This window comes from Lepeophtheirus salmonis, chromosome 1 (assembly GCF_016086655.4).
Source record: "Lepeophtheirus salmonis chromosome 1, UVic_Lsal_1.4, whole genome shotgun sequence".
Classification (NCBI taxonomy): domain Eukaryota; kingdom Metazoa; phylum Arthropoda; class Copepoda; order Siphonostomatoida; family Caligidae; genus Lepeophtheirus; species Lepeophtheirus salmonis.
The window spans coordinates 50,716,842-50,736,256 of record NC_052131.2 but is presented as its reverse complement, the minus strand read 5'-3'; the positions used below and the strand labels follow the sequence as shown (position 1 = coordinate 50,736,256).

At 33.0% G+C, this 19,415-nt stretch overlaps 1 protein-coding gene across 4 annotated transcripts; it reads left to right on the top strand.

The window, feature by feature from the left end:
* The first annotated feature begins 17,524 nt into the window (after positions 1-17,524).
* On the top strand, positions 17,525-18,958 carry LOC121131975 (uncharacterized). 4 transcript variants are annotated; one of them, XM_040727394.2, is made up of 2 exons: positions 17,525-17,778; positions 17,929-18,958. In XM_040727394.2, exon 2 carries the CDS (start codon positions 17,930-17,932, stop codon positions 18,365-18,367), a length of 438 nt encoding a protein of 145 aa, XP_040583328.1. In that variant the 5' UTR covers positions 17,525-17,778; position 17,929; the 3' UTR covers positions 18,368-18,958. The 4 variants fall into 4 exon arrangements, with proteins under 4 accessions (XP_040583328.1, XP_040583326.1, XP_040583327.1 ...); XM_040727392.2 differs by having other exon boundaries at positions 17,543-17,677; XM_040727393.2 differs by having other exon boundaries at positions 17,548-17,778; positions 17,827-18,958.
* Positions 18,959-19,415: the final 457 nt, after the last annotated feature.

The following is a 19,415-nucleotide window of genomic DNA, read 5'->3' as shown; positions in this document are numbered from 1 at the left end:
AATTGAAAGTTACTACAGAATTGAATAATTGACTAGTGTTGTCTGGATATCAATAGCTTCTCTCCAACTCCAAAATTGGTAAGGGTAATTTGATACTTTTACGCCCAAAAATATGAAACAAAAATGTAGCAAAGGGCATACACTTATGGAGTGTCTACAATATTTTTGTTTAGGGATAGAGGTGCTCAGAAATTTATGTGGTTACACCATGGGAGAGTCAACTCTTTAACCACAAATTTGCGTTATACTTTGAATAATGACTGACGCAGCAGTGTGGTCCCTATTTATTCGGTCCATTCCAGTCTTAGTACCGGTCGTCTCGGTCCTTATGAATGTCGATCATTGGGACCGGTACTTTAATGCACGAAGAGTGTTTTTTTTTTTTTTTTTTCAAAAAAAGTTTTTATTATGGAAGAGAGAACATCCAAGTATAATTTAATCACTAGAAGTGTCGTGTCAGTCCTTATTTATTCAGTCCAGTACAGCTTTTAGTATTGTAGGTTCTTGAGACTAATTTTTCATAAAAAGATCGATGGTTTATTAAGAATAATAAAATATATGAAATATGCATTAAGATTATTGCAAATATCTTGCAAAAAATATTATTTTTTTCGTAATAGGTCAATATAATACGAACATTTCCTATTGTTACTAAGTTATATATTTATTCTATTATATAACGGAATAATTTTAAAAAAATGGAAAAACATCCTCATTGACGTCACAAAGGATTGATTTTACCTTCTTTAAGAACCGGGAAGTGGGACTGGATTGTAGTCCTAAATACACGTTTTGTTTTTGGCTCAATTATTCTGAGTTGGATTGACTTGGACGCCTAAAGTTGTAACAAAACAAGCCTTATATGTTTATTGTTTGCATCTATTAAAAGGTTACACTTTGAAAGAAAATATTGAATGATAGGTTGATCCTCGATTTTGTCCATTTTAAAAAATAAAGTCACATCAAGTCACACAAACGACTGTTTTACAATTGCACGTTCAAAATGGCTGAAGCTTTGGTGAGTAACTATCAACAGACTACTAGCTTTTATTTACAAGTGCCACCATTTTCACGTCGAAGTTGAAAACTTTGCAGACACACCACGTAGTACCTGTATACCGAAAACACTATACTGGATCTGCCTTCTATTTTTACAGTTAAGAACGGGAAATTGTCTATAATACTCAATTACTTAAATTGACGATGTTCAGTAAAAAAAAAAGGGAGAAAAGGCTAAGTTCTTACTTTTTCTATTAAAAAAATGAAAAATTTGACTTCTTAAAAGGATCAATAGAAGCCTAATATCCATAAAGAAAATATGGCCGTTTGATAATAATATTAAAAAAATGTTAAATTGGGTAAATCTTTCCTCATAAACGTATAAAGCTACAAATATTAATGTATACATACGAACATTAATATTCTGAGAGTAAAGCTACGCAAATGTCCATATCCAATTTGTTACTTTCTAAAGGGTTATACACTGAATATATAAAGAGCTTTATAGCGCCCTCTATTGTAAGCACAAATATTGAAGTATATAGACGGTTTATAATTTGGCCCTTCTTGGCTATCTCTGAATTTATAAACTGATGATATCCCCCAAAATATCAACAAATTACCAAGTGATCCATTACAATCTGAACTCTCAATTTAAGCTTTAACAAGATATAATTTATGAATTAACAATAGAATTTCAACAAAATTAATAATATAAATAGTTGTGTGTCTGAACTCTCTTAATCGTTCATTTAAGCGCCCTTAGAGGCAATAATGGCTTGCAGGGAGTAAAAGAAGGCCTGGCAGCCGCTGTAGATGTAGTCCTTTATCATGACGTCCCAGTGCTGGCTGACAGTGGCTTTAAGGGCCTCGGTGTTGGATGACGGACAATAAAACCCTTCTCCTCTATATGCATCCATAATGCATGTAATTGAAGGGATTAGCATCTGGGCTGTAGGGAGCGTTCAAAAAATAAAAATGATTCAAAAGAGTATTGCAACGGAGGAGATGGTTTTTTTCATTGTTGGTCTCAAAAGTAGCCTCATCCATCCTCACAAGCTGTTTACTCCCACTTGTTCATAGTTTTCTGGACAGTCCAGAGGGAAATCACGAGATCTCTTTTATGGGCCCTCGTGGACTTGAGGAAATTGGTCTGAGATACTTCCTTTAACTCATGCGGGTCCAGTTTAGCCTTTTTGACAGGGACCTTCTTTCTCTCCAATATTTTGGACTTGCTCATGGCGTAGACGGTGGTCCTGGATTTGGATTGGGCGAATGAAAATTCGTCAATCACGTTCAAGTGTCATTTTCTCGACTTATTCGCAAGCTAGTGAGCTCAGTTTTTGTTTTTGTTTTGTAACTAATTACTTATGCTTTAATATATCAAAATATGAATTAAGGAAATCACTCATGCTTAATTTACTATTGAAATCTGTAAATGTTCAGGTGTACCAGGGATGTTATTTGCGAGTTACACATTGGCTTAGGATATATAATATATTAAGTTTTTTTTAATATAATTTTTGAAATTCAATTGTATATTTTACCTAGGGTGTCATAAAGATACTGCCTTTCACTAGGTAGAAGAGTGTTAGACCTTTTCCCCTTTTGTCTGCCGTGCTAAAAGTGCCCCCTTTTTGTAAAACCTATTTAAAAAATCCAAAACATTCAGTTTTTCACTTTTTAAAGACCTTCGACTTTTTGGGTGATATTAGATATTTTTTAACAGAATGACTTATAAAAATTCTTAGAGATACCCATTATTGACGGCTCAACAATCGGTTATTTAACGTATTTTGAAAATGGTTCGGCGGCTGGCGAATCTTTCCCAACCCGCAATATTTGATATCACAAGTATGCTTACCCTCAAGGACTCTTTCTAAGATAGTTTTGGTAGAACATAAGACAATTTTAATATATTTGGCGGCTAATTTATTTGTTTTACAAAAATTTTGTTTATTCAAAATTATCTCTGCACTAATAGAAAATCCTTAAAGCTATCAAACCTCTTGGCAAAACGACGTCCACGTTATCGACTTTTGTTTAAATGTAAGTGACAAGAATTATTCTGTAAGGGGTGCCAATGGTACTATGAACTACTTTATAACTATTAAGCAACCTTTATTAATGCACTTTTTTAAGAAAAAAATTGCGTAACTCACGTGAAAAAAATATACAATAACGTCATCTGTTTTAGTAACGTAACTAAATATATGTACCTCAAAAGTGACATCTTGTGGGCATGAACGTTTTCTCATACCTAAAGAAATCTCTTCAAGTACACATGTACTTTTCTTTACTTTATTTTACAGCTTTGCTCCTTCCAAGAGCATTAAATAATAATACATTTTCCACCCTCCAAATCTAAAAAAGAGATAGATGACGGTATCAAAGACTGTATTTATAAAAAGTACCATATATTTAGCTTCTAAAAAGTTAATCTTAAGTACAGTGCAGCATTTTGGTAAACTCTTGGCCTACCCAAAAATCAGATCAGAATGCCTTGGATTATATTACATAGTAGAGTACCATACCTGCAGAACCCAACATCACAATGCTGATGCCGTACAGAACTATATCAATAAGCAGTTGGCTACCATTTTATAGACTTACATCAAATATACCTGCTGTAAATTTTTCCCACTACCTGGAAGCCGTTATTGCATCCTACTTTGGTCATATTCAAATTAATTAACTATCCTTAATACATCATTGTTTAATTATTTCATTTTTTGTCTCAAACCTTTTGTAATGCCCAATATGTTGGGATATAAGTATACATATTACAAGGTACATGGAAAGAAAAGCACTGTCTGTAGCTTGTAGGGATTTAAGTCAGAGTTCCCAAAGTTGGGGTCGTGAAATTCATTCCAAAAAACAAATACAATCATATATTTATTTTATTAAAAAAAATTTTTTTTTTTCAACCAAATCGAAGAAACCACAGGAATAGGACAGGCTACTTGAGCTTCACAAGCTAGCAGAGCTTGAAATGCAAGTGGAGCAGGAGAGGTCAGAGGAGAAAGAGATCAGACAAGCATCTCCGTTCTCAAGTGCGTATATCTTCGTCAGAGGTAAAGACCTGTGTGGCAATATCCATACCAGTCTGAACAGCACGCCAAGGATCGAAAATATCAAAATGAATGTATCCAGTACGGATTTAATGGATTTATATGTTTATAATCCACAAATGACGACATTCTCAATATATGATGTCGACTGAGATATTGGCTCATGCGAGCCTCAAGCCGGCAAAAATGCTCCGACAGCTGAAAACAAGCATCCTTTAATCGCTGATAAACTATCCGATTATTTTCCGCAGAAAGGAACGAGAGGTAATAGGCCATAAACAAGTCCTTACTGACCAAACAAGAATCTCGGCCAAAGCTCAAAGGGTATCATATGAGGCTGCATATTTCATTGTACAGGCTAAAAAGCCACACACAATAGATAAAACATTAATTGAACCTGCTGCTAAAGCTATGATTCGAGCAATAGATGGGGATAAATTAGCCATGAGCTGGAATCAGTGCCGCTGTCAAAAGGGACTATTGTCTGGTGTATCACAAACATGGCCCGGACATAATGTCCCAGCTGGTGGACAGAAAAAAAGGTGCGAAATATACTTTACAACTAGATGAATCGACAGATATATCCAATTCTTCAAACTATGTACTTGTTTATGTCAGATATATCTTTGACGGATAACTAAATGAGGACATGCCGTTTTGCTCCCTGCCATGCTGGAGGGAACGTGCACAAGTAAGAATATTTTTGAAAAGCTTGAAAACAAACTAAGAAAAGAGGGACTATATTGGAATTTAAGAATGTCCAAATGTCCATTCTCTTAGTTCAACAATACTTCGAACCATATACGTACCAGAAGGGAGGTGAGGGACCTCACGTGACGTCAAAGCGTCTGTCTCATTTTAAAAGGGAAGAAATAAAAAAATAAAAATTTGTTTTTGTTTTATCAACAATAAAACTGATTCATATTTAACCAGGGGCGTCCGCAGGGGTGAGCTGGAAGGGCTGTAGCCCTTCCCCCATTGAAGTAATCTTTTTTTTTACAAGAATTTTTTTACCGAAATATATTTGCAATTTTTTCCCAAAAATTTCATTTTTGTCCATAACTATGAATTTTTGAAGTTTGTTTCCAAAAAATTTAATGTTTGAAATTTAGTTTCCTGAAATGTAGTTTTTTGGGAAATATCTATAAGCTTCGAAAATTTATGTTTGAAATTTAATTATTGAAATTTAGTTGCAAAAAATTTAATTTTTTGTCAATAACTATGAATTTTTGAGTATGTTTTTTCAAGAAATTTCAATTTTGAAGTTTATTTTTTAAAGAAATTTCAATTTTTGAAGTTTACTTTTTTCAAATTCCATAACCCAAGCACGCCCCCCCCAAATAAAAATAATATTATTATAATAATCATGGAAAGGCCCTATCAACTGAATTGTTCTTTTTGAAAACATATACTTAGACACATATACAGGGGGATTAAAAACTAGTTGTTTTTTTTTTAATTACCCAGTAACTTTATTGTCGGTCTTAAAATAGGCTGTGACGTCCCTAACGTCACAGCTCAGGAACGTCTATGCTTCGAACAGTCTTAGTAATTGGTAACGACGAGGAGTTAGACTCGAGACTTGCACCTCCTCGACATGTAATCAAGTTTATATCTTGTAAACTTACGACCCGACTTGATCTCACAAACAAAGCATCGACAATGACCGGGACTCGAAAGTCATGTCAATTTTTTCACAGAACATAAAGTACTCTTTAAAGCATATTTTACTTTCAAAAGTACTTGAATTGGACTCCATGAAAATATTCAAGGATCAAAGGCTTGAAACTCCTCTTGAACACGCAATATGGGGATTTCCCCCACCTTTGATAATTAATTGATAATATTTGTGTCGCAATATGTAAATCCTTCTGTTTCTCAACTATTCTTAATGTCAAGGCAAATATTTTTTTAATATTTGTTAGCTTTTTAGTTCTTTATATATTCATTAATCATTTTATGGTATATACAACAAAATATATGCGAGGTTTTAAGAAATATATGATGTTATAAGTATAATATATCTCTCCATTTTACTTATAGTACTCTATAGCATTTTCATTGACGTCATAAATTGTATCATAATTAAAGGAGACGCCATCTTTGGGGCTCAAAGTAGATATTTTTACTACATAAAATGGACTGATTGTCTGCATATCTGTATGTAATTTCATCACATCGCTTTAAGAATAAAGAAAGACTCAATAATTAGATTGAATACTGCTTCATATCAATGATAAACAGTGATATTTGAATTTAATGAAATTAATTTGTACTAAAAATCACTAAAAATTGGCCTTATGGTACATTTTTTTTTCTTCATTAATTGATTAGGGACTCGACGTGGACTATAAAGGAGTTTTCCCTGAATAAAAATCCTTTTGAACAACAAATATATTTCAAGATGTTTACATTCCGTATGAGATTTACAATGATTAAATAATACTTGTCATTAATTAAATAATCAATACACTTAATTATAATAAAGTATATAATTATGTGAACAAAGCCTCCTCATGAGAAGATTCTTTTAAAAACATAACTCAACTCCCTTTAGGATTTACTCTAAATTAATCAACTTGTCACACTCCCAGTAAAAGTTATGTACTTCTTCATTCCCACTCTTGATGTTTTAAGACTATAAAAAACTAATTATTTTTTAGGTTTCTCTCTTACAATACTTTTTGAGTGGAGACAAGTCCACTGTGCGTCTAAGATTTCCATCATTTTTTCTAGTCACTGCCATTCTGTGGCACCAATCACTTGATTCTCCCATTGTTACGAGTTCTATGATACCCATGGTCTCTTGGTTTCTCTGGAGGCACTTTGTGCCTCAAACAGCCACAATATGCACATTTTTTATGATTTTCCTTTTTCTTCTAGTGCAACCTCACAGCATTGAAACAATTGGTTCACTCTTTCTCGACTTTCAACTTTCTTAATTATTGTACACTATTCCCTTCCAGCCAGACAACTATTCCAGCCTTCTTCCGTTGTTTCAAAATCAATTTGATGTCTCTCACAAGGCGGTGGACTAGACTTACTTCTGGTGAAAGTGGCTTATGATGACTGAAACTATGAGTATTGGATAGAGCAATTACGAAGGCCTCTGAGTCACTTTCAATAACTTCATCACAATCTGGGAACGGGCAACCGATAACTGTTGGTGCTTCAGGCATTATGTTGAATCGTTGCGATCCACGAGCACATAAACTCGTTTAATTAAATGTAATCATAAATAAAAATCCTCCTGAACAACTAATGTTTACAAGATGATAATATGCTAAAAGATATTTACAATAAAATAATACTTGTCATTAATTATATAATCAATACACTTACTAATAATAAAATATATAATTATGTGAACAGATCCACCTCATGTAGTCTCTTTTAAAATAGAAGTCCCTTCAGGATTTATTCTCAATCAAATAACCTGTAAGGCTCCTAATAAAGCTATAAATTCTTCATTTCCCACATTTGGCAATTGGTTCTACTCAACACTCTATTATTTTTGCAAGTAAATGGCCGATGGTACTATTATTAAACAGTATTGAATCCGGAGTATTCGAATCCAGACTAAACGGGATATTCCTGTATATAAAAGTTATTTACGACTTAGTATATCATATGAAACATTTCCATAAATGTATTAAAATGTCAAACAGCATGGCTTGTGTATCTATTGCATAAGGATCCTTGGAATATAAAAAGTTGAAACTCCCTGGCTTTAATTGTTTCTGCATGTACAAATACGGATTAATCTTCAATTCACATCCTTGCAAAAAAAAATGCAGTAAATACATTTTTGCAAACGTGGGAATATTTTATGTTTATCAAGCAGAATTAATACAAAACACAATCGAATTACACAACTATTATCGTATTTTGACGCAAGTATCTCATTACAGCTCTTCAATATGCAATAATTAGCGGTCAATATTTATTGAAGTGTCTCATTATTTTTTTCCAAATTTAAGAGAATGGGTTTTCTTTTGTATCTGCAATCTGCTTGAATAAATTACCGCTTGCATTTTTTTGATAATGGTTTCTACCTTACATCCAGCAGAAAGGTTCGGATCCGTGACCACTACCAGATCTGTTTTTGAGGCCCTGCACGAATTTCATTTTTGGTTTACACATTTGCATTAACACATAACTTGCGATTGGTTAATTAGTTTACCACTACACACCGGGTGGTCCATTGTAATCTGAGTAACTACTCATTCTTTATTTAATTAAGGTTAAATGGCTGGAATTAATTCATATTTTGATATATGAAAGCATAAAGACAATTAGTTACAAAACAAGATAAATCGAGCTCTTTAGCTTACGTACAAGTCAAGAAAATAACACTTGAATGTAATCTACGAATTTCCATTTGCAAACTCCAAGCAGTTGGGCGTCTCTAGCACCAGGGTCTACGCTGTCTGCAAGTACGAAATGTTGGAGAGGAAGAAAGGTTCTATCAAAAAGGACAAACTGTACACGGAAGAGTTACAGGAAAGTGCTAAGGCAAATCCCCTCAAGTCCATAAGGGCCCATGCACTAGATCTATGGGTTTGACACCTGACTGTCCAGATACCTATAAAAAGAGTGGGTCGATAGATCCTTGTGAGGGTGGAGAGGCCACTTTTGACACCAGAAATTAAAGAACCCCATCTCCTCCATTGCCAGACTCTTTTGAACAAGTATTTTGAGTTCTTTTGAACTCTTTTTTGAAACTTTTGGACTCCATCGGAACACCAAGTCCCTCAAAGCCACTGTCAGCCAGTATTTGACGCCATTTGACGCTACATCTGCATCGGGTGCCAGGCATTCTGTCACCATTTGGATGGCATTATTGCTACTAAGAGCAGCTACATTAATGATTAAGACAGCGCATATACACATGTATTTATTGTACTAATTTTGTTAAGAGTCTATTGTTAATTAATAAATTATATTTTGTTGGAGTTTAAAATTGAAAGTGCTCAGATTTCAATGGACCACTCGGTATAAGTATAAATTTTTCAGTCTATATAAAACATTTATTAATTAATTTATATTAATGTGTCGTCCAGAATACTTTACTTAATATTATTTCTAAAGAAAAGAATACAATATTTACTGGTGCGACTCATTAGTTAAGAGTCTTGCTCGAATCGAATGTTGTTCAATTCAAAATTATGGCTCCCAGGAAAGGTGAATATTTCGTACAGCATAAAGGATACATATTGAACTTCAACTCTATATGTTTTTGTGATCCTTGATGTTACAAAGGATCAATTTTTAATCATATCTATTAATAACTTACATTTTTGCTTCATTTTGAAATTAGACCGTGTAGAATTAAACATCTCGCCATTAGGGTAAGCGTAGTGACTCATCAAAATATATTTTTTTTATATAAAATATATTTTCTTACAAAATTTTCAATACAAATTCAAAGACAGTCAATTTCCTAATGCAATAGGGAAAAATATAATTTTAAAAATATGTGCACCTGACATTTTTATGAAAGATAAATTATCAAAATTTAACTCTGGTTAACCCTAGTTATAGAACAGAAGTACGAAACATAATCTTGTGTTATATTTGATAAAATTGCCAATTCAAGCCAAAAATCATGGAGCACATAATTAAAAAAAGAAAATAATTAAACACAATATTTGTAACGGATAAATTGATTTCTAAACAATATCCAAAGTATCATTTTTTACTCATAGCATCATTTTTGGGCCGGTACAAGAGTTGTAAAAATAGTCAAACTTGACCCAAAAATATCATTTTCCCCAAATTTTTCAAAAAAATTATTTGAGAGACCGGAAACTTTACCATAGTCAGTTTGTTTGTTGTTTCCAATAGAAAAGACTTTTGAGCTAAGGGTTAAAACTATTCACCTCAAATAGTACAGTCTAATACAAATATATTAAATAACAGCTAAAACATTTATCTACCATGAATTTGATCCTCAAAAACTCATACTAAAATTAAATATCAAATACTTGGTATATATAAGCATATTATAGATACTTACACTCTACTCCATGGGCATGTAGGCCCCATGGGATGTTAGTATTTTTGTGTGAATATACAAAATGCATCCTCTGGCCATATACTGTAGTAAAAAATATAATTAAAAGCTGGGAATTAAAGGTTGGAATGAGTAAATTGATACTTTGATGTATATAGGTATACTTAAATGACTCTATGGAAATAGTGGAGATGAATATTCTACTAGGCATAATTATTTTTCTCTTTCCTGATAAGTTTAAAATTGACCACCCAAGTTTTTTAACATATTTAATATCTAACATTCACTTTCGTCAGAAAATGTTTAAATTTGAGAGTATTTGAAAGTATTTGTCTCCTTTCCCTCCCAACCTCCCCATTTCTTGATACTATCTTGGTCTGAGTGCGAAGACTAAATGTAGCGAATCACGTCTATCATGGGTGTACATGTAATATATTTCTTAGAACTTCACATATTATAGACTTCAAACGTCAACAATACTCCTTTTCAAAATGATGAGGTTCTGTGATTTAAAATCTTTCTTGTTTGGGGGAGAGACAATGCCGCGTTAGTAATTTTGTGTTTCTTCATTGCAATTTATCAGAGCATTTTCACTTTTTAAATCAAAAAACCTCTTCATTTTGAAAGGGAGGATTTGTTCAGTGTGAGCATTCTAAGATATACAGGGTTGATCTTATCTAGTGCTACACATTTTATTGTTTTCATTCCAGAGTGACATTGTTGCAAAATCACGGAGGAGGCCTACAAGACATCTGATCTCTTAACAGAACAAGCTAAGACGGTTGGTAAGAGCAAAGAAGATTCTAAATTTTCTCCAGGTCAACGAAAATTGGAGTAAAGTTTTGCTTTATCGGATGATTTTTCAACTTCAGTGAAACATGTCTTCAGAACAAAAAAAAACAGCTGAAACCATGGTCTTGGGCGTTGCAGAGTCTCTCCTCCCATTTTTGTGGAAAGGAAGGAATGGCTCATTGTAAATGCTTACATCAAACTTCTGGATAAGAAAGTTACACCTTGGGCCAGAGATTTTTTTGAAAAACTTTGTTTTCACTCAAAATGGAGCTCCATGTCATCACGCTCCTAAGACACGGTCCTTCCTGAGAAACAACTTTCCGTAATTATGGGATCTGAGCATGTGGTCAACCTTCCTCTCCAGACGTGAACCCCTTGAACTACTTCAATCTAGGTGCGTCTTGGGGAGAGGGTGTGTGCTGCTCCTACATGAATATCACATCTCTAAAGGCTTCCATCAAGAAGGTGTGGGCGTAGCTCAAGTCTGACCATATGGTCAACGTCTGCAAGGGATTTAGTCCTCGTATTGAGGCAATTACATATTGAATAAAAGTAGTTCCGAGCACAATTTTCAGATGATTTTATTAAATAAATGTCCTAACAAATCTCTCGTTTAAATTTTACTTTTGAAAAAAGTAAATGCGTGCCACAAGATATGATCAACTTTTGTATATATACGTAAATTGCTAGAATCTTGATGAGTGTAAAAAATCATCTTTGAGAGAATGTCATAACGAATATGTTAACTCTGAGAGACAACATATCTGCTGATTAAATTCACAAGTGTGTTTTTTGTTGTCTTTGATAAAATTTGAATCTTCAAATAGGGAGTAATTATTAATAAAAAGAGCATATATATTTTTGCATGTTACCAACATAAACTTCTTCTTTTTTAAATATACGCTCGCCGGGATTACCGCGATTTTCAAATCTTTATCTACAGTACTAACAACTTTATTTTGCTGGCCTGAATGACGACGATATATTTCTATTTGAGTGAATTTATATGAGCACAGAACAAAAAATATTGAAATAAAGTGTTTCGAACCAGGGCAGTATAAGAAGGCTCTGAGGGCACTTGTCCCAGGCCCAGCTTTTGACTGGGCCTCTCTCTGAAAATAACTATGAAAATATTTGAACATATATACACTAAGAAGAAATGCTAACAAACAGAACATAGAAATAGAAAAATGATTGAACTCATTTATAAATAGATAGAATCATCGACACAATTTATTAAAAAAGGCTATAGAAAGGCTTAGCCATTTTAAAAAAGATGAAAAAACATTATTTTCTAAAAAGTTTGGTCAAAAATAAATTTTTCTTCCAAAAAAATATCCTTTGAAACAAAGGAAGGGTTTGCCATTTTCTGTTAAAAAAATCGAGTTTAAAAAAAAGCAGGAAGAAATGAAGCCGCTCACTTACCTTTGTCCCTCTCACGCTAAACCTAAAACCGACCCTGGTTATGAAGAAGGACCTGTCCCCACAGCAACATTTTTATTTTTATTTAGGGTATCAAGTGAAAATGAGCCATGGTTCGAGCATAGCATTATTTTATTCATGGAGCCTTTTTCATAGATTTAAAGGATTTCTGCACAAATTATAAAAAACACTTCCAAGAAACGTCCATTTTAAATATAACTAAAGATTTTCCTACATTTGACTACTGGTAGTGTATTGATAAAAGGGGGGAGGGGGTGTTAATTTATAAAAATGAGCAAATTAAATTTTAGCCCAACTTTTCGGATGCAAAATGAGTTTTTAAGGACTCCGAAAAAAGACATAATAATAATTTCCGTTGTCCAACTATGTGTACATTTGTTTTTGGCTCTGCACTTAACAGTAAGTTATATTACTTTAGCCATTTACAATAAAATTTAGGAGTGAGCTCTGATACTTATTTGATTCGATTCGGAGGCCAGTACAGTTGTTTTGATTGTTTCAGTATCCAAAGTATTTCGATGGCCTATAATTTGGTTTTCTTCAAAATAAAAAATAAGAATTATATTTTTATATATCACTTGAGAAAATGAACTTTAATGAAACTTCTGAAATTCAGCAACATAACTTTAAAATTGAAATTTTTGAATCCCTTTTCAAATTTTCAAAATGGCTACAGAAATAAAAAAACGCCCTTTGATGACTGAAACTTTAGAAACATAATTTTTTCGTTTAAATACAATATAATATCGAATTAACAGATCACCCTGAAAATTGTACAGCCTAGTACACACGGTAAAATAAAAATTTAGAAAAAGTTGACCTTTTTTTCTCACATGTGACCTTTTTATGACCTTATAACTGTACTATACTAACTTAAAATGCTATATAAATATAGCTTTAAGCATAAAAAGGGTTTAATGATCCCGACATTCGCGATTTTCTTTTACTTACATTGAAAAAGTATTAAAAAAATACGCAAAATCATGTGTGAAACAATAATTTTTGGGGTAGGGAGAGGGGTTTGGCCGGATTTTTTTTTTTTTTTTTTAGAGTGCTTAAAAAGTCATTTGTATCCAAAAAGTTGGGTTAAAATTGAATTTGATTATAACAGCCCCCTCTCCCGTCTTTGCAAACTGTAAAGGATCTTCTTTCTTTCCTTCTTCCCCTCTCTTCTTTTCTTGTAATTATGTGATATGTAAAGTACTTACATACTTTATAATTCTGAGTATAAATACCCGCTCACTATTGTAGATGTGAGAGTAGTCAATATTATCTATCTGAGCATAATTTACATGTGTTCCTTGTAAATTAAACTTTGTTTTATTCCTCTACGCTACTTCTCGTCCTGAATTCGGATTGATTAATATAGATTCTGTCTTACACACCTTGCCCATACACAAAAGTACCTGTTATAATTTTTTTATTACTAATTGAAATCAAGATCACTGTCAATGTTAAGAAGGATATATTCTTCGTGTTGTATGATAAGAATTTCAAAGGTTACCCAGAGCTTATTCCAGAATTTACAAAAAAACAAAAAACCAATGACATATATCCATCAAAGAAGAGGAAGATATCCAATGAAAGACTGAAATTCGACTTTTGATATAGCCAGCTTTTGTCTTCAAAAGAATTCCCCTCTACTAGTCAGAAGAAAACCTTCACAAGACTACTCGAACAAATCAATATACTCCAATTTACGTTATTTTTTCTATGGTTGTGTAAATATTACTTCTCTAAAGCCTCATAGTGAATATGAGAGTAAATTAATTAGGAGAAAATAATTACTATGATGATTATTTACATCTATTGATTTACTCCTTACAAAATATTATACGTATAACTTAATGGGTGTATTAAAATTCACTTAAGAGCTGTCCATTACAAAACATTCTTTTTAAGTACATTTATATTCAATATATAAGTTTTATTTTATACAAGCTTTGGCCTCCTAAGATCAACTATGAAATTGACAAATTTTAAAAGACATATAAGTATTTTTATCTACCTTATTGTAAATTTAGTTTCATATACGATGTAATAAGCGTCTAAGTACAAATAAATAACTAATTTATTTCCACACTGATACAAATATAAATTTTGAAGTCCTATCTTAGAGTCATAAAATTAAGAATTTTTGACACAATTTAAAAATGATTCAGATAATTCATAGCCTTATCGTTCGTTTGAGTGTCTTTCGAATAGAAATAAAAGCAATATGACAATAATTATGTTCTTAATTCCTCTGAAGATTATGTCAGAAAGTTCTAATAGATCCATTATGAAAATGCAATGATCACTTTCTTCAATACGAAAAAATAGTCATTCTCTCCATTTATTTGTTTAGTAATGACCTAGAGATTCTAATATCGTCTTCCACTTTTTTTATTGACAAAAGAAACTCACAAATAAAAGTAATAACTATTAGGAAATTGGAGGTGAGAATTGTATAATGTACTGTATGCCTAATTGACCGTAAGAACTGAACAGTAGGAATTCAGTCATATATACATGGAATTGATACTACTTATTTATGTATTCGACTAAAGTACTCTTTTCTTTTTTGTGTATCGAGCACACTCAAGGACTCAAATGGATCAGATAGTTAGTGTCCTTTGGCTAGAATACTAGGTATAGTTGACTTTAAGATGAATAGATTAAGGAATTTCAATGAATTCACCTGAAAATGATCAGACTCCTTCTATTTCTCGCAAAGAAATTAATCACTCATCAGTTCTCACAGGAGTATAAACAATTCCATATAAGATCTGGAGCGGATGATATATTCTTGAGTCGATGATTTACTAGATTAGAAGTATTTTTCATGGATCTCTTTATCTTAAAATGTATCTCCAAAATGAATTATCCTTCCATGTAGGTGAGAGCTAATATTTGAGCACAAGAATCTACTCAAATGAACGAGATCCTGAGCAACAAGTTAAAAGTAAGAGACGTGCTGCTAGGATATTTAATTGAAATCAATTGAAATTATATTCACTCATGGGAACAATTGGTGGATGCAGATCCTTACATACGAATGTTCCGTCGAAGAGATCCATCTAAATAAAGTAAAACAATAAAAAAGAAATACCGAGTAACACAATTGTCAATTCAAATTCTTCCACTCATTGTCATAGCCAAAACGTATTTTTAGGCTCAAAGGTTATGTGGCAATTCATATTCCTAGTGATTAAATAAAAAGTACAGATGAAATATCCCTACGTAAGGAATTAATTATCTTTCTTTAAAAATATAACTCAGCCCTACGACATATTAAATACTCTACAAGTGGTATCCCTGGAGTGGGAAGTCTTCAAAATGTGGACTCGAGTTCAACTCAAATTCCAAGTATTTGATTCTGTGTTCAAATAGAGTCACAAGTCAAGAAAAATGGTATTCGGGAGCTCCTCACGTGTCTTTCAAAACTCAATTGCTAAAGGGTTTTTTTTTTTTGGTTTTTTCTCCTTCTTCTTTTCTCAAGCATATGGTAGTACATTTGCTTGGTTTTTGTTTGTTTGTATGTTACGGTATTACTTATATTAAGACCCCTTCCCCTCCTCTGCTCCTCAAAAAACAATTATTCACCAGGCATGTCTTCAAAAGATACATAATAAATAAGAATAAAAAAGAAATGCAAGATGATTTGACTATGACTCTCATAAAATTATATTAATGATACTGCCTTTCGCCTCCTTTTCTCCCGAATCAGCTGCAATTTAACTCCTTTTTTTTTATTATTCTGCGTGTGTCTTTTACTTTAACTATACTATATTTTACTATACCATCATGTGATAGGGTTTTTGAAGAAATGAACAGGAATCCTACATTATATACAATAAAACAGAGGCGGGCCCTTCTATATCTTTGTACATAGAAATAAGCATTTAAGAAGGCTTTCACAAAGGGATAAACTATTTATTACTCAAATATTTTTGTTAAATGTGGTATGGATCAACTATTTGATAAACTAAATGAATACATTAGGATGTATATATGACATCTTTTGAAGTATAACAGCTGTTATGTCACAATGCAGGGACTCCCTCATATTTTCCCACCTCTTTCCTTGTTTCTATTTCTCCATAAAGCTGATGAAATACTATTAAAAAATATACCATATCATAACTTTCGTCCTCTTTATAATACAAAAAGTCTCAACAAACAGTACATACATTGAAAATAGGCCTTTCCTCTCCCCTGGCTGATATATTTCTGCCATTCGGCGCAATTGATGCACCCTTTCAATTTCTCTCGTAGTTTTCTAATTATTTTTGTTATTGCAAAACTGTGGGAGTGACTCTCTCTTTGTTACAACTTTCACCACCATTCATATGGAAGTGATCACATGGCCATCTATATAAAATGTAGAATACCGAATGGTCCATTTTAAATCCAAACACATTTAATTCTAAGCTTCAGCAATATATAATTTTTTAAATAAATACTGTAAATTACTGTAAAATTTGATATCTTAAATTAAATTTATATATAATCAGGTGGACGCCCTGGCAATGACGTGTAAATCTCATTTGGCTTAATATCCTCCAGGCAAAATGTGTTTAACGGGAAATGGTTTAAGACAAAATAGTTAAAGAGAAAAGTACGTGGAGATAATGAGACTATGAACTATCTGATACAAATGTACATGATCCAATCCCAAAATGAGATGGATAAGGTTAATGCAATGATTGAACTATCCATGGATTGGAGATATTTTCATGTGATAGCTATTGATTTTTTGGGGGAAATCACTAATTGAGCATTACACTCTGAGGCATTATAACGTTCAAATGCCCCGAAGTGATTTTACTACTAAATATGTGTGTTATAAATATGTCATTCTAATTGATCAAATGTAATTAAATAAAAATGTACTTTGTACAATCTGGTTGTACATGTTGTAACTTGTACACAGTCTATATGTGTTGTTTTTTTGTTTTTTTTCTATTTTGAGAATCTGGTTGAACATGAGAGAAGGAATCAAAAAGGAAAGTCAATGGGAGCATGCCCAGAGGAAGAAACGTTCCATCCATTATATCGATCCCTTTTTTCTTCCCCTCTCTGTCACATGACTTCTTCCTCTTCAATGTTTCTCCTTCGATAATACAACACTTCTTTTGGCCTTACCAATGGTTGCTTCCTTCCTCTCTTCGCAGGCCCTTCTGCTCCTCTCCTTTTCTCTTCTTTTCTCCTTCTCACGCACTTTCTTCTTCTCCTTCAAAAGCCATTCAAGTAAAAGTTTGAAAGAATCAGTCACTCAGTGAAATTTTCTTGTTTTTATCTAGTGGTCTTCTGCTTCTTCCATTCCTTCTGAATAGTTATTTATCTCCAACAAAGAATTCTTCTCCTGATTTGAGTGAGTGGTACTGCTTATTTCGGCATACATACATAAATATAATCCCCTTAGAGAAGAGGCTGTTTCCCTACGGCTCCGTACTGTTTTCCTCTCTCATTATTGTGAGTTTATGTGCGTTTGTGATTAATTAACTAATCATCATTTCATAGCCATCAACACAACCTCCTTCCTTAGTCAGTCCCTCCCGAACGAAGACCCAATCTTTTTTTTAAGACACACCAAAAAGTTATTAGAAAATTTTAATTATCCAGGATGTCAATGTTCTCGGGATTAACCAACCAGATCTCTGGATGGGTCGCAAACAAACAGGGTAAAAACGAAGGTGAAGCTCCTGTTCCACCAGAAAATGGAGGTGGTGAAGATCCACTTGCTCAACAGCAACAACAGGCTGGAGCCATGGGCGAAGCTGGTGTAGAAGGAGGAGAAGCACCCAACGCGGCAGGTCGAGTGACTGGTATGGCCCAGGGATTCCTCTCTAAGGCCATGGCAGCAAAGGACGGAATGAAAGAAAAGGTGGGTGGCTTTCAACCCCCAAATCTTCATGGTCTAGGAAATAATATTATGTCGGGAGTGACAAATCTGATTCCGGGACGCAAGGAAGAAGAAGTTCCTACACCTCCAGAGCCTAATCCTCCAACTGACATGGGAGGCGAGATGATGGAAGGGGGTGAAGAGATTGTCCAGGAGTAAAGAAAGAGGCATAGAACCCAATCAATTCCCCCTTACAACTCAACGTATCCTACAACAACCATGAATTAATTAGTACTCATTATTAATTCCTTTAATTTTTATTATTAATCATTAAATATTATCAAATAACTTTATTGTTTTAAATTTCTGCGACTAATTAAAAAAGAAATCAAATTTACGATCTTCATATTAATCAAACAAAATTATTAATATTATTATAATTTTTAACAAGAAAGTAATTTTTTTTAGTCATAGTGGCTTTTGAACATCATTGTAAATAACTAAATTGATAAAATATTATAACATCAATCAGAATTATTAAAAAAAAAAGAAGGAACTCGGCACGAATAAAGAGGGAATTTCATATTTTAGTTCAAATTATCCTTAAATATATCCTCTATTATTATACACAATTAACTAACTACTAACTAAGAGCCCTCTATCCTCGTGACGCCTATTTAAATATCTAAATATTAATCTCTCTATATATATAACTTTGTAAAGTTGTTTTTAAGTTTTATTAATAATTTTATTAATATCATTATTTGTTGGATTCTGCAATAAAAAAAATGTAATGTCGTTAAAAAAAAATAATAAGACGTTTTGATTATTAAAATGGGTGCATTCTTACTCTTTAGCGAATAGGGATCCAATTAACACATCATGTGACCAATTTTTTCAATACAGGTCCGAGATTTTAAATCTGGAAAGAGTGTAGACCTCAATACCTTAGGATTAACCCAAAGAAAAACATCCTTGAGATGTCCTCCGAATACGAACGCCGTCCCCCCATTGTGGTATGCCTCAATGGTGGTCGCACAATGTGATTATTGAGTTTACGAAGCTACCCAAATAAACTGTTTACAATGTTGCCAAGGCTTTCAAGGAGTCTGCCGGGTATGGAGCACATACAAGGAAGATTTATGACTGTTCTGAAAGCAAAAAAGGCACTTTAGACTTTTTGGAGCAAACGTGGTCAAAGAAAATGTGACCTCTTTTCTACCCGGATCTGAACCTCTTGGACTAGTATGTGTGAGGTTTTTTTTTT

Excerpts from the sequence above, each read along its gene's own strand:
- LOC121131975 (XM_040727394.2), top strand. The coding sequence starts at position 17,930 with ATGTCAATGTTCTCGGGATTAACCAACCAGATCTCTGGATGGGTCGCA.